Genomic DNA, 15,266 nt, shown 5'->3' with positions numbered 1-15,266 from the left:
CAAATTTTATGTTATATAATTTTACCACAAGAAAAAAATTAAGATATTTATTGATATTTTAAAAGCGGTTCTATGGGTAAATGAAAAATAAGATGCACTATATAGAAGACATAATTTTAATTTATTAATTTATATAGAAAAAAGACTGGACAGAAATACATTAAAATGCTTTAATTGGTTAGCTCTGGATATTAAGATAAAAATAGGTTTTTCTCTGTTATATCTTACAATGTTTTCCATCTTTCACAGTGAATATATGTTAATAACATACACTTAATATATGTTAAACAGAAAAGAATCAAGTTGTTTAACAAAAAAATAGAGAAAATCCTGAGGGCACTTGTTATGGAGAAGAGAACAATCACAGAAGAAATAAGAGCTGTTTCCAAATTCTTTCAAATGGAATTTTCTGTTTGAAAGAAATTTCAAACAGAAGGACTGTTGTGGAGAAAAAATCAAACTCTTCTGTGACACCTCAAATGGCAAAACTGGGATGGATGAAAGTTACACATTTAGAGATAAATTTGACTTCCTGTGAAGGGGAAGTCTGCTAAGAAAGTTAACAAAGGCTGTATGAGGTTGTTCTTTCAATAGATTTAACAAATATTTAACAAGCTCCTTTAATATGTCAGAAGTATTGGGATTATAGCATGGATCAATACAGACTAAATGTTGATCTCATGAAACACACATTCTGCATGGGGAGAAGCAGGCAAAAAGCTAACGAAAACAAAGATAAATATCGTAACTTCAGATTGAGGAAAGTATTGTGAAAACATAAAGCAGAGTTGTGTGATAGAGAACTGGTTTGTTCACTATTAAAGTGATCTCTCTGAAGAAGTGACATTTGAGCTCAAATATGAATAATGAAAAAAAAATCAAAGACATATAAAGATCCAAGGGGAGAGTATTTTAAGCAAAAGGAATAGCCAATGCAAAGGCAGTGAGTTGACCAAAGCTTGGCAATGTATCAGAGACAGTAAGACCAGTGCAGCAGGCACATCAGTGACTGGCAACGTGGTTAGAGGTGAAGTTGATGAAGTAGTCAGGAGCCCAATCATGTAAGGACTTGAATTGAGTCAAAATGGGAAGCCATTGGAGCATTTTAAGCGAGAGAATAAATAATAAAATTTGTATTTAAAAACAACACTCTTACTATTGTGTAAATGGGAGTGAGGATAGGGCCGCAATAGTGGAAGCAAGATGAGCTATAAAGTTGTTACACTAATGCACAAAAGAGCTGGCATTGCTTAGTGACTACTGATGGTGGCTACATTGAAAATGGAGGTGGGGAATCAGAGTACATTTTGGAGGCAGCGCTAATAGAAATTTCGAATGTATGGGATGTGATGGGTGAAGAAAAGAGAAAAATAAAGGATGACTCTAGTTCTTTGACTTGAACAACTAGGTAGATAGTGTGATTCCAGTAGAATGTAAGCTCCATGAGGAAAGAAATCTTGTTTTGTTTCACTGATGTATTGTTCCAAGTTCCTAGATCAGTAAGTAGCACAAACTAGGGGCTCACTGAGTACATAATGATTATACTGAATATCAGATCTGGGGGAATTAAGAGTTCTGTTTGAGAATGTGAAGTTTAAGTCCTATTAAATGTCCATAGTTAGATGCAGAGTAGCTACATTTCCAGAACTTTGGATGGATATCAAGGCTGGAGATATAAATTTGGGATTCATCAGCAGGTAGATAATATTAAAGTCATGGGGCTGGCTGAGATTACTTATGGAGATGGTATAGGCTGAAAAGACAGAGGATCCAAGAACAAGACTTGAAAGATTATGAAAGAGAACAAGTAAAGGAGCAGGGATCAGCGAAAGAGATAGGGAAGCTGTATTCATTAAGGTGGTAGGTAATCCAGGAATGTGTGTAGAAAGAAAGTCAAAAGAAACCTCTGGAGGAAAGAGAGTGCTGCTGAGAAATAACAAACAGAGAAGGGACCCCTGTTGCTGATAGCAAGCAAGTCATTGGTGGACCCTATAGAGCAGTGTCAGGGAGGTGCAGTTGAACTATAGAGAGGGGTTGCTCCACTTCCCAAGTTCTTTTCAGGATTTAAACAAGTTTTTAAAATAAATTGGCATGATAGCTGTTAAGATTATGATGACAAGATATAAAGATTATGATAAGAAGATATAAAGACCATGAGGCAAGTAGAAGAGGCAATTAAAGACTTGCATCATTGTAATGCATCATTAATGTACACAGTCAAACAATGGTGGCTGTAGCTGGTTCATATGGGCTCATGACGGCAAATTGCTGCTAAATTTCAAGGCAGTTATGCAAAACACCCATTATTAAAAATAAATTTTATAAATGTGCAATTAATAATATATGGTATAAACACAAAGATAGTGAATACTCAAAACTGATAACTCTGTCATTATTTTGCTACATTTTAGTATTATCAATATTATTGAGGTTAATAATGAAGACTAAACTTAAAAATGTGTCAAATCTCAAAGTTAAAAAGGATATCCAGGAATTGAACTCAGCTCTGCATCAAGTGGACGTAATAGACATCTACAGAACTCTCCACCCCAAATCAACAGAATATACATTCTTCTCAGCACCACATCACACTTATTCCAAAACTGACCACATAGTTGGAAGTAAAGCACTCCTCAGCAAATGTAAAAGAACAGAAATCATAACAAACTGTCTTTCAGACCACAGTGAAATCAAATTAGAACTCAGGATTAAGAAACTCACTCAAAACCGCTCAACTACATGGAAACTGAACAACCTGCTCCTGAATGACTACTGGGTACATAAAGAAATGAAGGCAGAAATAAAGATGCTCTTTGAAACCAATGAGAACTAAGACACAACATACCAGAATCTCTGGGACACATTTAAAGCAGTGTATGAGGGAAATTTATAGCACTAAATGCCCACAAGAGAAAGCAAGAAAGATCTAAAATTGACACCCTAACATCACAATTAAAAGAACTAGAGAAGCAAGGGCAAACACATTCAAAAGCTAGCAGAAGGCAAGAAATAACTAAGATCAGAGCAGAACTGAAGGAGACAGAGACATAAAAAACCCTTCAAAAAATCAATGAATCCAGGAGCTTGTTTTTTGAAAAGATCAACAAAATTGATAGACTGCTAGCAAGACTAATAAAGAAGAAAAGAGAGAAGTATCAAATAGATGCAATAAAAAATGATAAAGGGGATATCACCACCGACCCCACAGAAATACAAACTATCATCAGAGAATACTATAAACACCTCTACGCAAATAAACTAGAAAATCTAGAAGAAATGGATAAATTCCTGGACACATACACCCTCCCAAGACTAAACCAGGAAGAAGTTGAATACCTGAACAGACATAACAGGCTCTGAAATTGAGGCAATAATTAATAGCCTACCAACCAAAAAAAGTCCAGGACCAGACGGATTCACAGCCGAATTCTACCAGAGGTACAAGGAGAAGCTGGTACCATTCCTTCTGAAACTATTCCAATCAATAGAAAAAGAGGGAATCCTCCCTAACTCATTTTATGAGGCCAGCATCATCCTGATACCAAAGCCTGGCAGAGACACAACAAAACAAGAGAATTTTAGACCAATATCCCTGATGAACATCGATGCAAAAATCCTCAATATAATACTGGCAAACCAAATCCAGCAGCACATCAAAAAGCTTATCCACCATGATTAAGTAGGCTTCGTCCCTGGGATGCAAGGCTGGTTCAAGATATGCAAATCAATAAACGTAATCCATCACATAAACAGAACCAACGAGAAAAACCACATGATTATCTCAATAGATGCAGAAAGGGCCTTTGACAAAATTCAACAGCCCTTCATGCTAAAAACTCTCAATAAACTAGATACTGATGGAACGTATCTCAAAATAATAAAAACTATTTATGACAAACCCACAGCCAATATCATACTGAATGGGCAAAAACTGGAAGCATTTCCTTTGAAACCTGGCAAAAGACAGGGATACCCTCTCTCTCCACTCCTATTCAACATAGTGTTGGAAGTTCTGGCCAGGGCAATCAGGCAGGAGAAAGACATAAAGGGTATACGACAGGGAAAGAGGAAGTCAAATTGTTTCTGTTTGCAGATGACATGATTGTATATTTAGAAAACAACATCGTCTCAGCCCAAAATCTCCTTGAGCTGATAAGCAACTTCAGCAAAGTCTCAGGATACAAAATCAATGTGCAAAATCACAAGCATTCTTATACACGAATAACAGACAAACAGAGAACCAAATCATGACTGAACTCCCATTCACAATTGCTTCAAAGAGAATAAAATACGTAGGAATCCAACTTACCAGGGATGTGAAGGACCTCTTCAAGGAGAACTATAAACCACTGCTCAACAAAATAAAAGAGGACACAAACAAATGGAAAAACATTTCATGCTCATGGATAGGAAAAATCAATATTGTGAAAATGGCCATACTGCCCAAAGTAATTTATAGATTCAATGCCATCCCCATCAAGCTACCAATGACTTTCTTCACAGAATTGGAAAAAATTACTTTAAAGTTCATATGGAACCAAAAAGGAGCCCGCATTACCAAGACAATCCTAAGCCAAAAGAGCAAAGGTGGAGGCATCACGCTACCTGACTTCAAACTATACTACAAGGCTACAGTAACCAAAACAGCATGGTACTGGTACCAAAACAAGAGATATAGACCAATGGAACAGAACAGAGCCCTCAGAAATAATACCACATATCTACAACCATCTGATCTTTGATAAACCTGACAAAAACAAGAAAAGGAGAAAGGATTCCCTATTTAATAAGTGATGCTGGGAAAACTGGCTAGCCATATGTAGAAAGCTGAAACTGGATCCCTTCCTTACACCTTATACAAAAATTAACTCAAGATGGATTAAAGACTTAAATGTTAGATCTAAAACTATAAAAACCCTAGAAGAAAACCTAGGTAATACCATTCAGGACATAGGCATGGGCAAGGACTTCATATCTAAAACACCAAAAGCAATGACAATAAAAGCCAAAATTAACAAATGAGATCTAATTAAACTAAAGAGCTTCTGCACAGCAAAATAAACTACCATCAGAGTGAACAGGCAACCTACAGAATGGGAGAAAATATTTGCAATCTACTCATCTGACAAAGGGCTAATATCCAGAATCCATAAATAACTCAAACAAATTTACAAGGAAAAAAAAAAAAACATCAAAAAGTGGGCAAAGGATATGAACAGACACTTCTCAAAAGCAGACATTTATGCAGCCAACAGACACATGGAAAACTGCTCATCATCACTAGCCATCAGAGAAATGCAAATCAAAACGACAATGAGATAGCATCTCACACCAATTAGAATGGCGATCATTAAAAAGTCAGGAAACAACAGGTGCCAGAGAGGATGTGGAGAAATAGGAACACTTTTACACTGTTGGTGGGACTGTAAACTAGTTCAACCATTGTGGAAGACAGTGTGGCGATTCCTCAAGGACCTAGAACTAGAAATACCATTTGACCCAGTCATCCTATTAATGGGTATATACCCAAAGGATTATAAATCATGCTTCGTGCCTGTTGTGGGGTGGAGGGAGGGGTTTATACCCAAAGGATTATAAATCATGCTTCAGGCCTGTCGTGGGGTGGAGGGAGGGGGAGGGATAGCATTAGGAGACATACCTAATGTAAATGACGAGTTAATGGGTATAGCACACCAACATGGCACATGTATACATATGTAATACACCTGCACGCTGTGCACATGTACCCTAGAACTTAAAGTATAATACAAAAAAAAAAGTGTCACATCTGTAGCCATTACATTGTGAATATTTTTAAACTGAGGAAATATTCTTCCAGCATTCAAGAACTAATATGATTCAACAGGTAAGTTTCCCACATCACTGATGAATGGTTGAAGTTTTGACATAAGTCTTTGTTCTTTTGTTTTTGTCTTACTAGTCCAGCTAAAGGAAAATCTCAACCAACATTCATGTTGGAACTAATTCAGTCATCAATTGTAACTATAGATTGATTATTGACACAAGTGTTTGGCGAAACTCAATGAAAGCATTTTGTGACAATCAATTGGCTAAATGAAATTTGCAATAAAGAGTATTGTATATTTGGCTGAGCACAGTGGCTCACACCTGTAATCTCAGCACTTTGGCAAGTGGATCACTTGAGGTTGGGAGTTCGAGACCAGCCTGCCCAACAAGGTGAAACCCCGTCTCCATCAAAAATACAAAAAGTAGCCAGGCGTGGTGGCATGCACCTGTAATTCCACGTAATTGGGAGGCTGAGGCATGAGAATCACTTGAACCTGGGAACCAGATATTGCAGTGGGCCAAAATCATGCCACTGCACTCCAGCCTTCGTGACGGAGTGAGACTCTGTCTCAAAAAAAAAAAAAAAAAGTATTGTATATTTTATTATTGTTTGCAAATTGCTCACTACACATTTCTTTTCAGTAAAGTTACTTGTTTCCGTGTGTGTGTGTGTGTGTGTGTGTGTGTATGTATGTTTTCTATATATAAATATGTTTCCAAATATATAGGGGTATTTGTGCATATATATTTATATATATAATATATATTTTTATATATTGTATATATTTACATATACACACATATATATGTTTCCCATTTATATATATATTTCCATTATATATATAGAAACAAGTAAATATATATTATATGTATATTCAAACTTTTTTGGAGAGCAACTTGTTAAACGTTTGCAAGTGTACCACTGCCTCCCACTGAACAACTGCATAAGGCCAAAATTCAAATTCATGCCCCTGGATGTTAGAATCTGGCTAATGGAAATGGAATGGTAATAGAATTAGGGATGAGAATGAAGAAAGTGGGTATACACAACTGTTCGGGAAGTTTAAGAATACAGGAGGCAGTCGCTAGCAGTAGATTCAAGGTTGGGAGTTCGAGACCAGCCTGTCCAACATAGTGAAACCCCGTCTCTACCAAAAATACAAAAATTAGCCAGGCGTGGTGGTGTGCACCTGTAATTCCATGTACTCGGGAGGCTGAGACATAAGAATCACTGGAACCTGGGAGCCAGATGTTGCAGTGGGCTGAGATCAAAGAAGAATTTATAAAAGAAAGAAGATAAGAGAATGTATTATATGCTATCATTGGGAATGATCTAGTAAACAAGAGAAAGGTTGATAATAATGGAGAAATACATTATTAAAGGAATAAAATCCTTGAGAAGGTTGGAGGAAATAGGAGTAAAAGCATCAATGGAACTACTACAAACCTATTAGAATAGGCAAAATCCAGAGCACTAACAAAACTAAATGCTGGTGAGTATGTGAAGCAACAAGGACTCGAAATCACTGGTAGTGGAAATGCAAACTAGTATAGCTGTTTGGAAAGACAGTTTAGCGGTTTCTTACAAAACAAAACTTATTCTTACTACATAATCCTTTACCCAGTGGAAACGAAAACTTATTTACACTCAAAAATCTGCACATGGATGTTTATAGCAGCTTTATTTACAGTTGCCCAAACTAGGAAGCAACCAAGATATCCTTCAGTAGGCATATAAATAAATAAACTGTGGTACATCCAGACAATGGAGTATTGTTTAGCACTAAAAAGGAATGAACTATCAAACTATGAGAAGACATAGTGGAACCTTAAATGCATGTTACTAAGTGAAGAAAAGCCCATCTGAAAAGCCTATATACGATTCCAACTACATAACATTCTAGAAAAGCCAAAACTACTGAGACAGTAAAAGATCACAGTGGTTGCTAAGAGCTTTGAGGAAGATGGGAAGATGACTAGGCAGAGCAAAGAGGATTTTTAGGGCAGTGAAAATACTCTGTGTGATAATATAATGATGGATATATGTCATTGTACATATGTTCAAACCCATAAAATGTGCAAGACCAGGAATGAACTGTAATGTAAGCTATGGACTTTGGATAATAATGATGTTATTATTAATTGTTTCTCACGAAATACTTTCATTGAGTTTTGCCAAACTCTTGTGTCCGTAATCAACCTATGATTGCAATTGATGATTAAATTAGTTCCAACATGAATGTTGGTTGGGATTTTCCTTTAGCTGAGCTAATAAGACCAAAGCAAAACAACAAAGACATGTCAAAAACTTCAATCATTCATCAATGGAAGTTCATCAGTTACAGCAAATATACCACTTTGTGGGGAATGTTGATAGTAGCAGAGGCTATGCATGTGTCGGGGAAGGAAGTACGTGGGAAATCTCTGTACCTTCCTCTCATTTTTGTTGTGAATCTAAGTCAGCCCTAAAAAAGAATAAAGTCATAAATAAAAAAATTTTCCATTGCAGGGAAATTAGGGAGACAATCTGTATATTCATTAGAAGGTGGAGGGTAAGAGAGATACAATGGCAAGATTACCTTTAAGCTTCATTCTAAATCCTGAGGGGCTAAGATTTAGATATGAGAAATATAAAAGCCATTTGGCTTCTATAAATTGGGCACATTTTAACTATAACTATATCTAAAAGCATTCTGAAGTTAGTGTTCCTGATTTTCAAGCTGCTTTTTTCATTTTAAGTGTTTAGTGACCATTTATAGAAGTTCCAAATTTTGCAGAAAACAGCAAAATAACGAGCAAGCTTTTCTTTTGCTAATACTTTCTTGCAATACTCAAAAATGAGGATTCTATTTCCTCTCTGTGTATATATTTGGGAATAAGTTACACGTCACTGCTGCTGTTGCAGCTGCTGTTCCTCACGGTAGACAAAGTTTTCCAAGGCAGAGGGAGGCCAGCTGAGGGTAGCACCTCTGGTAAGAAAGCTTTAAAATGTCTTACTTGTTACACCAATAAGAGTTGTAATGGCCAGATCCTGGAACAGAAACTGGTAATTTGAAAGGCTGTTTGTCTCCTGAAAATGAAAAGAAAGCAGATCAAAAAAGTTGTGACCTTCGGGATGAAATTAGATGCTGATTACATTTATTTTCTCACTGCGACATAGGGTTCTTCAAGTAAATTACTGTGGAGATGCTGTGGTCAGGGCCTGGTTGAGTTGGTGAGTGATGGTGTTGGTGGAAGTAATCAAAGCCAAACCTGTGAAACCCTCTCTATCTAGGAGGCCTATCATCATGTACTTTCAGGGTGAGATTGTTCGTGCATCCGTATTACTTTGTTGAGGAGGACGTCTTCCCCTACCAGATTCATCTCTGCTCTCTTTTCTACTTGTTAACAGAAAAAACAGGATTTCATCTCACACAATAAAAGAATACATCCCCAAGTGACAAATGTGTGGTAACCTTACATAAATTTTACTGATGGAAAATAAGAATAAGTAAACCCACTATTTGCATTCTTGAATGTTTTTAGACAAAATGTTAGAAAATCCTAGCAAAGCATCTTAATACTCTTGAGGAAAAAGTGTTCAGGTCTTACTGATTTTAAGAAACTCACTTTCTTGCTCCCCACCCCTTAGTGGAAAGGAGATAATGTTCAATGTTGAATTCTACCTTTGAGAATAATTTGGGAATTCTAAAATAGAGCCCAATTTCTATAAATAGCCTATCCTTCTCTAGCCCGTTTATCAGTGAGTAGGAAAAGGCATATATATCTTTTCCTACTCACTGATATATATATTTCAGATATATATATCTGAAAGCAATAGGACTAAAACCTTTAACCCAGGAAAAAGAAGGCAGTATATAAAGATGAATCTGGATATCTGCCACACAGATATCCAGATGAAATTTCTTTTATTGGTGTTGGTTAATAGGATAATCTCACATGTTGAGTTCACAGATGATGGGCATGTTTTTTTCTCCTCTTATACCTTGTTAAATAACAAAAGTGATCACAAGACCTATGTATTTTTTGTGGTATGACATGCCAGTTTTCACATCCCTATATTCAGGGAACCAGTGGCATGCTGGCTTATACTAACACTTAAAAGTCAATTGCTAAATTTTCAGAGATGTTGTGAGCCGGTTGTTAAATAAAGCCGATATAAAAACTTAAATTATACAAGCGTACCATTAAATAAATTATACTAAAGCCAAAGTTAATAAATACTCAAAGCTCAGCACTTTCTAAATATTTTTCTACATTTTACTGTATTCTGTGCCCTTGAGGTTATTTACAACTTTTGTATCTATATGGGGCAAGTAGAATCATATGCTACTGTACATCTTTCCCCACTTCATGTTCAGTGACAATGGACAGACAGCTTGAAACTGGTTTTGGTAAAGTATTGACACCACTGAAATGGGCATAAATTAATAATCAGGTCTTTTTTCATGCTAAATGAAGCATTTAGCAGCACCCTGATGCAGAGAACCATTTCTTTATTGAGTGGTAGACTAGGGTAGAGCCACATTGGAATTAAGAAGATAAAGACCTTGTCCAATCAGGTAAAAGTAGCAGCAAGAGAAAAAGCAATATATTCAGTTGTGATCCTCAGCTATTACTAGATAAAAGGTTTCTATATCAGAGAATTGACATCAGCAACCTTTCCTGTGCAAATCTATTTCTGATTTACTTAAAAAATTCTTAAGGATATTTTTGGAGGGGCTATTGTTGCGCAGATATCCTATTTGTACTCTTTCTTTGAGACGCATTGTAAATTGAGAGTGCATTGCTACTCGTTTTAGTTCACACTAACCAAGAGGCTAAGTCCCAAGTCATACCCAGTAGAGCAGCAGAACACCAACATACTGAATCATGCTGTACAGAGCCATGTACTTAAACATGCAAAAGGAGGTAACGAGAGCTGCACGTCCTTCCCTGTGTAAGAAAACAGATGATAAAGACGTGAAAGTAATGAAAAGACATAAGGTCAGTCATTCTGTGCTGTTCAGCAAAGCTCAGGAGAAAAAAATTCCAAAGTCATTATACAACTGTTTGTCTGAAAATGGACATCCCTGAGCTCGTGGATGCAGGCTGTCAGTAAACTAAACAACCCAATTTTCAAGAAGGCCAATTCCAGGCCAAGGTCCAAGGTCCTTGAACTGGTGATGGAGTCCAGATTTACCGTTGCTCTTGTCCTTTCAGCAGGCAATGTTTTAACTCCTAAACTCAGTGGAGCTAGTGCCAGATCTCCTACCTACTCACTAACGTGATGCAGAAGATCATTTCCCTTGTCTCAGTTTCTTCATCTGTGAACTAATGGATTTAAATAAAATTGCAGATTCAGGGGTTATTTTCATACAGGAGCTTCAGGAGCTTGGCAAACATTTGATTCAAATTTCATTTTGGCAGTCCCAACTTTTTCTAAAATTGGACTGAAACAATATACACACTCAAATTAGTCATATATCAAATTGAAATGGGCTGGAAAGGATGAGCATTTTCATCTCTGTTATCGTTGATTGATTGAGTAAATAGTACACATTTAAAGCATGAAATAGATGACATATGAAATGTCACTTTTAACTTCTATTTCATTCGGGGAAGAATAGAGTTTAAGTTACACTTTTTAAATTTAAATTATACTTTTTTTTTTTTTCCAACAGGGTCTTGCTCAGTCACCCAGGCTGGAGTGTAGTGGCATGATCTCAGCTCACTGCAACCTCCGCCTCCAAGGTTCAAGTGATTCTCCTGCCTCAGCCTCCTGAGTAGCTGGGACCACAGGCATGCGCCACCAGGTCTAACTAAATTTTTTTGTATGTTTAGTAGAGACTGGATTTCACCATGTTGGCCAGGTTGGTCTCGAACTCCTGACCTCAAGTGATGCACCCACCTCAGCCTCCCAAAGTGCTGGGATTACAGGCATCAGCCACCACACCCAGCCTAGATCATACTTCTTTAAGTTTAAACTCATGCCCATTATGGTGTCCTGGGGTGTTAAAACCTGATCCTCAAACCAGGTTTTTTTCTGTATCAGAGTTTTGCCATGACATTTCCTCTGCCCAGAGGCAGTTTCTCCTTATCGCTTAGAGAGGTTCTCTAAGGTTCTCTGCCCAGAGGCAGTTTCTCCTTATCGCTTAGAGAGGTTCTCTAAGCAATAAAGAGAGGTTCTCCTAAGGGAGGTTTTCCCGTACCACCCCATCTGAAGCAGCTGCTTCCACCTATACAGCCATCTTATTCCCTTTACCCTTTTTATTTCCTGGACAGCACCTATCAAAATCAGTAAGTATCATCTTTATCTCCCTTAGTTTCTGGCACTAAATGCCTACTCACTAAATATTTGTCAAATGCATGAATAAATAAAAAATTGGGAGGACCTAGCCAAATTATTATTTTCATGTGGTGGAAATAGTATATCTGTAGATAAAATACACTTGAATAAAATTAATTCTAAAATAATGTCTAACCTCATATGGTTGTATGAGCTTGGGCACATCAGTTAAATTTTCTGAACTTCAATTTTTTTATTTGTTAAAAAAAAAAAATAGCCATTCCTGCATTTCCAGGCTGTTTTGAAGTGTGAGGTGGTAGGCATTACAGCATTTTAAAACTAGAAACACATGTCAGTTACAATAATCAAGAGCAGCCACCATGCTCACTATCTCTAGCATTCAAATATAATGGCGCAGAAGTACATTTTTGGCAGGGTGGCAGGGAGAGCATCAAAGCAAATTTTAGTGAGAGCAGCAAAAGCCAATAAAGATTTTCAAAACATTATTTTTCAAATAAAGATTGAAAGGAGATAGCTACATTTGAAAAATGAGGATGATTGACACTTTCAAAGCCATAACAAGTTCCAGATTCCAATCTTCTAAAATTAACCTAATCAGTGAATTCGCTGGAAATGCCACTGCTCTCCCAATGTTACTTTTAACTTCTGGAAAACCCATTTGGAAGTAGGATGCTTGGCTGCATTCTTCTACAAAGCACCCTCCCCACCCAGGGACACCAAGTTTCTCTGGTCTTTCCCAGGCAGAACAATGTGATTTGTACCAGAAGTCAAGAGAGAGAAAGCAATGTTTGAGGAAGTGCCTACTTACTTGATAAGGTGAGGTACGCACTCAATGTTTGGAGTTTTGGAAGTGAAAGGTGAGGCCACAGATGCCTCCTGCTCTGATAAAGAGATGCCCACATGAGCCATTTTCAGAGCCTGAAAGCAAAGAATCAGCTTACTTCCCACGTAGACTCACATATGTCTCTACTAAAGCCTCATAAGGAAAGGCCAGTTAAGCTGGCCACAAGGTGCTTTGTGTGCCCAAACTCTAACCAAGAGACTTAACCTTGCCTGGAACATAAAAGATGGTATTAGGATACCTAGCCAAAGAAATGAGAAACCTAGAACCAAATTCTACCCCATGTAGCCTAAACTAACCATTGAATCAACATGTGACTTTGGTCAAAAGCCTCCCAATGCAACAGTTTATCCATCAAGAGGAATGGAAATGATATATACGCCAGGAGTACTACCTCTAAAGGGCTTGAGTATAATTGAATGTGAGATTATGGCCACACACACTGGCAGCTACTTACCCCACAGTCATTGGCTCCGTCACCACACATACCTACAAAGTAACTAAGAGGGAACCACATTAATTGTAGATGAGATCAAAGCTATCTTGCTAATTTCTCTAATTAAAAAAAAAAACAAAGTAACCATCACTACTCAGGGTTCAAACTCATTATTTAAGGGAAATTTCCTAAGAGTCTAGTTTGACTGAAAACAGTGTGATTCAGCAGTTTATACAATGGATTTAGAGATTCAGAACATGATTCCTTTACTGTAAGTGTTTCATGTAGACACTGCACATCACTGCGTAGGGAGAGCTTTCTCAGCTGTCAGACAGAGGCACTCACAATTCTATGATGTAAGCATGGCATGGCAGAGAGGGCACAGGATTTGAAACCAGATCTAGATTTTGACCTGGTCATCTTACCATTTTCACTATTATTATTCCCATCATTATTATTATTTTGCCTATAAAGGGCTATGAGTATTAAATGAGGTGCTGTATGGGAAAGTACAAAGTCTAAAATGATAACAAGTCATAGTTGTTTGTGCTGTTAATACTAGCATGAGAGGAAATCCACCCTGTCAACAGTCACTCAACTCAAGTATGTAATGTCAGGCCTAGAAGTTGAAGAAAGAAAACACATCCCTGTTTCAGAATGGCTTTCTGAGGCTGGGTGAACACTCTCTTGAATCATTGACAAGGATTATGGATAGCCAGCTTTTTAAATTATGAGCATTCTGACAGCATGCATAGAACATGCTATACTTTTCTTCCACACTGCCATATGGAAGTAACTCGTTGACTCTCTAGGTTTCAGTCATGTTGAAGAGACAGGGCTTTCTGAACTGAGAAGCTAGCCTGATAACAGAATCAAATGAATAGGAGGGCAGAGTAGAAACGAGTAGGAGTTGGAGTCATGTTGTTGTGACATGGGGACCAAAGTGGAGAAAGGCTCTGGTACTCTGTGGGGTTCTATTAACAGGAAACAAAGGGTCCCGAATGACAGTCACTTCATTTGGACTGCCCATTCTGTCTAGGAATGGAGACCCTTTGTGTTAGGAGAGAAGAATTTTTCTGATTTAGGATGGAAAAATGCTTTGGCACACAAATATTTTAGTCTTTTTAGTGTTACGTGAATCTCATATGAATGTCCCTATATCATCATTGTGATGAGAGCATATGCAAATAAAGTCTAAATACTCATTGTCCCCCCAGGAGCTGAGCTCAAGCCACCTTTCCATTCGTATTTCTCCCCATACTCTTTCAGGCCCCTTAGGTTCTAGTCCAGTGATTCTCAATATTGAATGCAAAATTGACTTATGTGAAAAAACAATACTGATTTTTCAAGCCCCGTATAAACAACTGAATCAGGATCTCTGAATGGTGAGATCCCTTGGTATTGCTATTTTTCCAAAGCTCCTAAGTGATTATCTCATGCAGCCAGACTAAGGACCAGTGCCCTTGCCAAACCGAGTGACTCCCTGTACCTCTTCCACTCCCCCTGACTGTTATGCCTCCATGCAGTTCATGCCACCTGCACTGGCAAAGAACCTACTCCAGTTTCTGAAATTCTTCCACCAGACTGGACTTCTGCCCGGGAGACATTCTTGCAAAGATGGTCCCATTGATCAGTATCTGTAAGGAACCCAAAATGGAGATTTTTTTTTTTAATCAAGTCAGCTGGTTGTACATGAAATAATTAATAACACTCAGAATGTTGACTGCATCATGACACTTACGATGAAGAAAAAAAAAGTTTCCAATGAACCTTCCTTTGGATTTTAAAACAAACATTGAGGTTCTGGTCATCAGATAAATGATCAGTGAAAAACAAAAATCAGTAAAGATAATTACTTAACAAAAAATATTTTATGAAAATGATGACCTACA

The 15,266-nt window shown here is 37.4% G+C and overlaps 1 protein-coding gene across 2 annotated transcripts in view; it reads right to left on the bottom strand.

The window, feature by feature from the left end:
- The window catches only part of ATP13A4 (ATPase 13A4), a 159,523-nt gene that overhangs the window by 28,731 nt on the left and 115,526 nt on the right, over positions 1-15,266 (bottom strand). For both annotated transcript variants that reach the window (XM_015132515.3, XM_077991164.1), the window contains 5 exons: positions 14,932-15,011; positions 13,396-13,438; positions 12,906-13,015; positions 10,647-10,743; positions 8,806-8,878 (listed from right to left, as the gene is read on the bottom strand). In XM_015132515.3, the coding sequence (XP_014988001.3) occupies positions 8,806-8,878; positions 10,647-10,743; positions 12,906-13,015; positions 13,396-13,438; positions 14,932-15,011 (403 nt within the window). The remainder of the gene's footprint in view (positions 1-8,805; positions 8,879-10,646; positions 10,744-12,905; positions 13,016-13,395; positions 13,439-14,931; positions 15,012-15,266) is intronic.

This window comes from Macaca mulatta, chromosome 2 (assembly GCF_049350105.2).
Source record: "Macaca mulatta isolate MMU2019108-1 chromosome 2, T2T-MMU8v2.0, whole genome shotgun sequence".
NCBI lineage: Eukaryota > Metazoa > Chordata > Mammalia > Primates > Cercopithecidae > Macaca > Macaca mulatta.
This window is presented reverse-complemented; position numbering and strand designations above follow the sequence as displayed.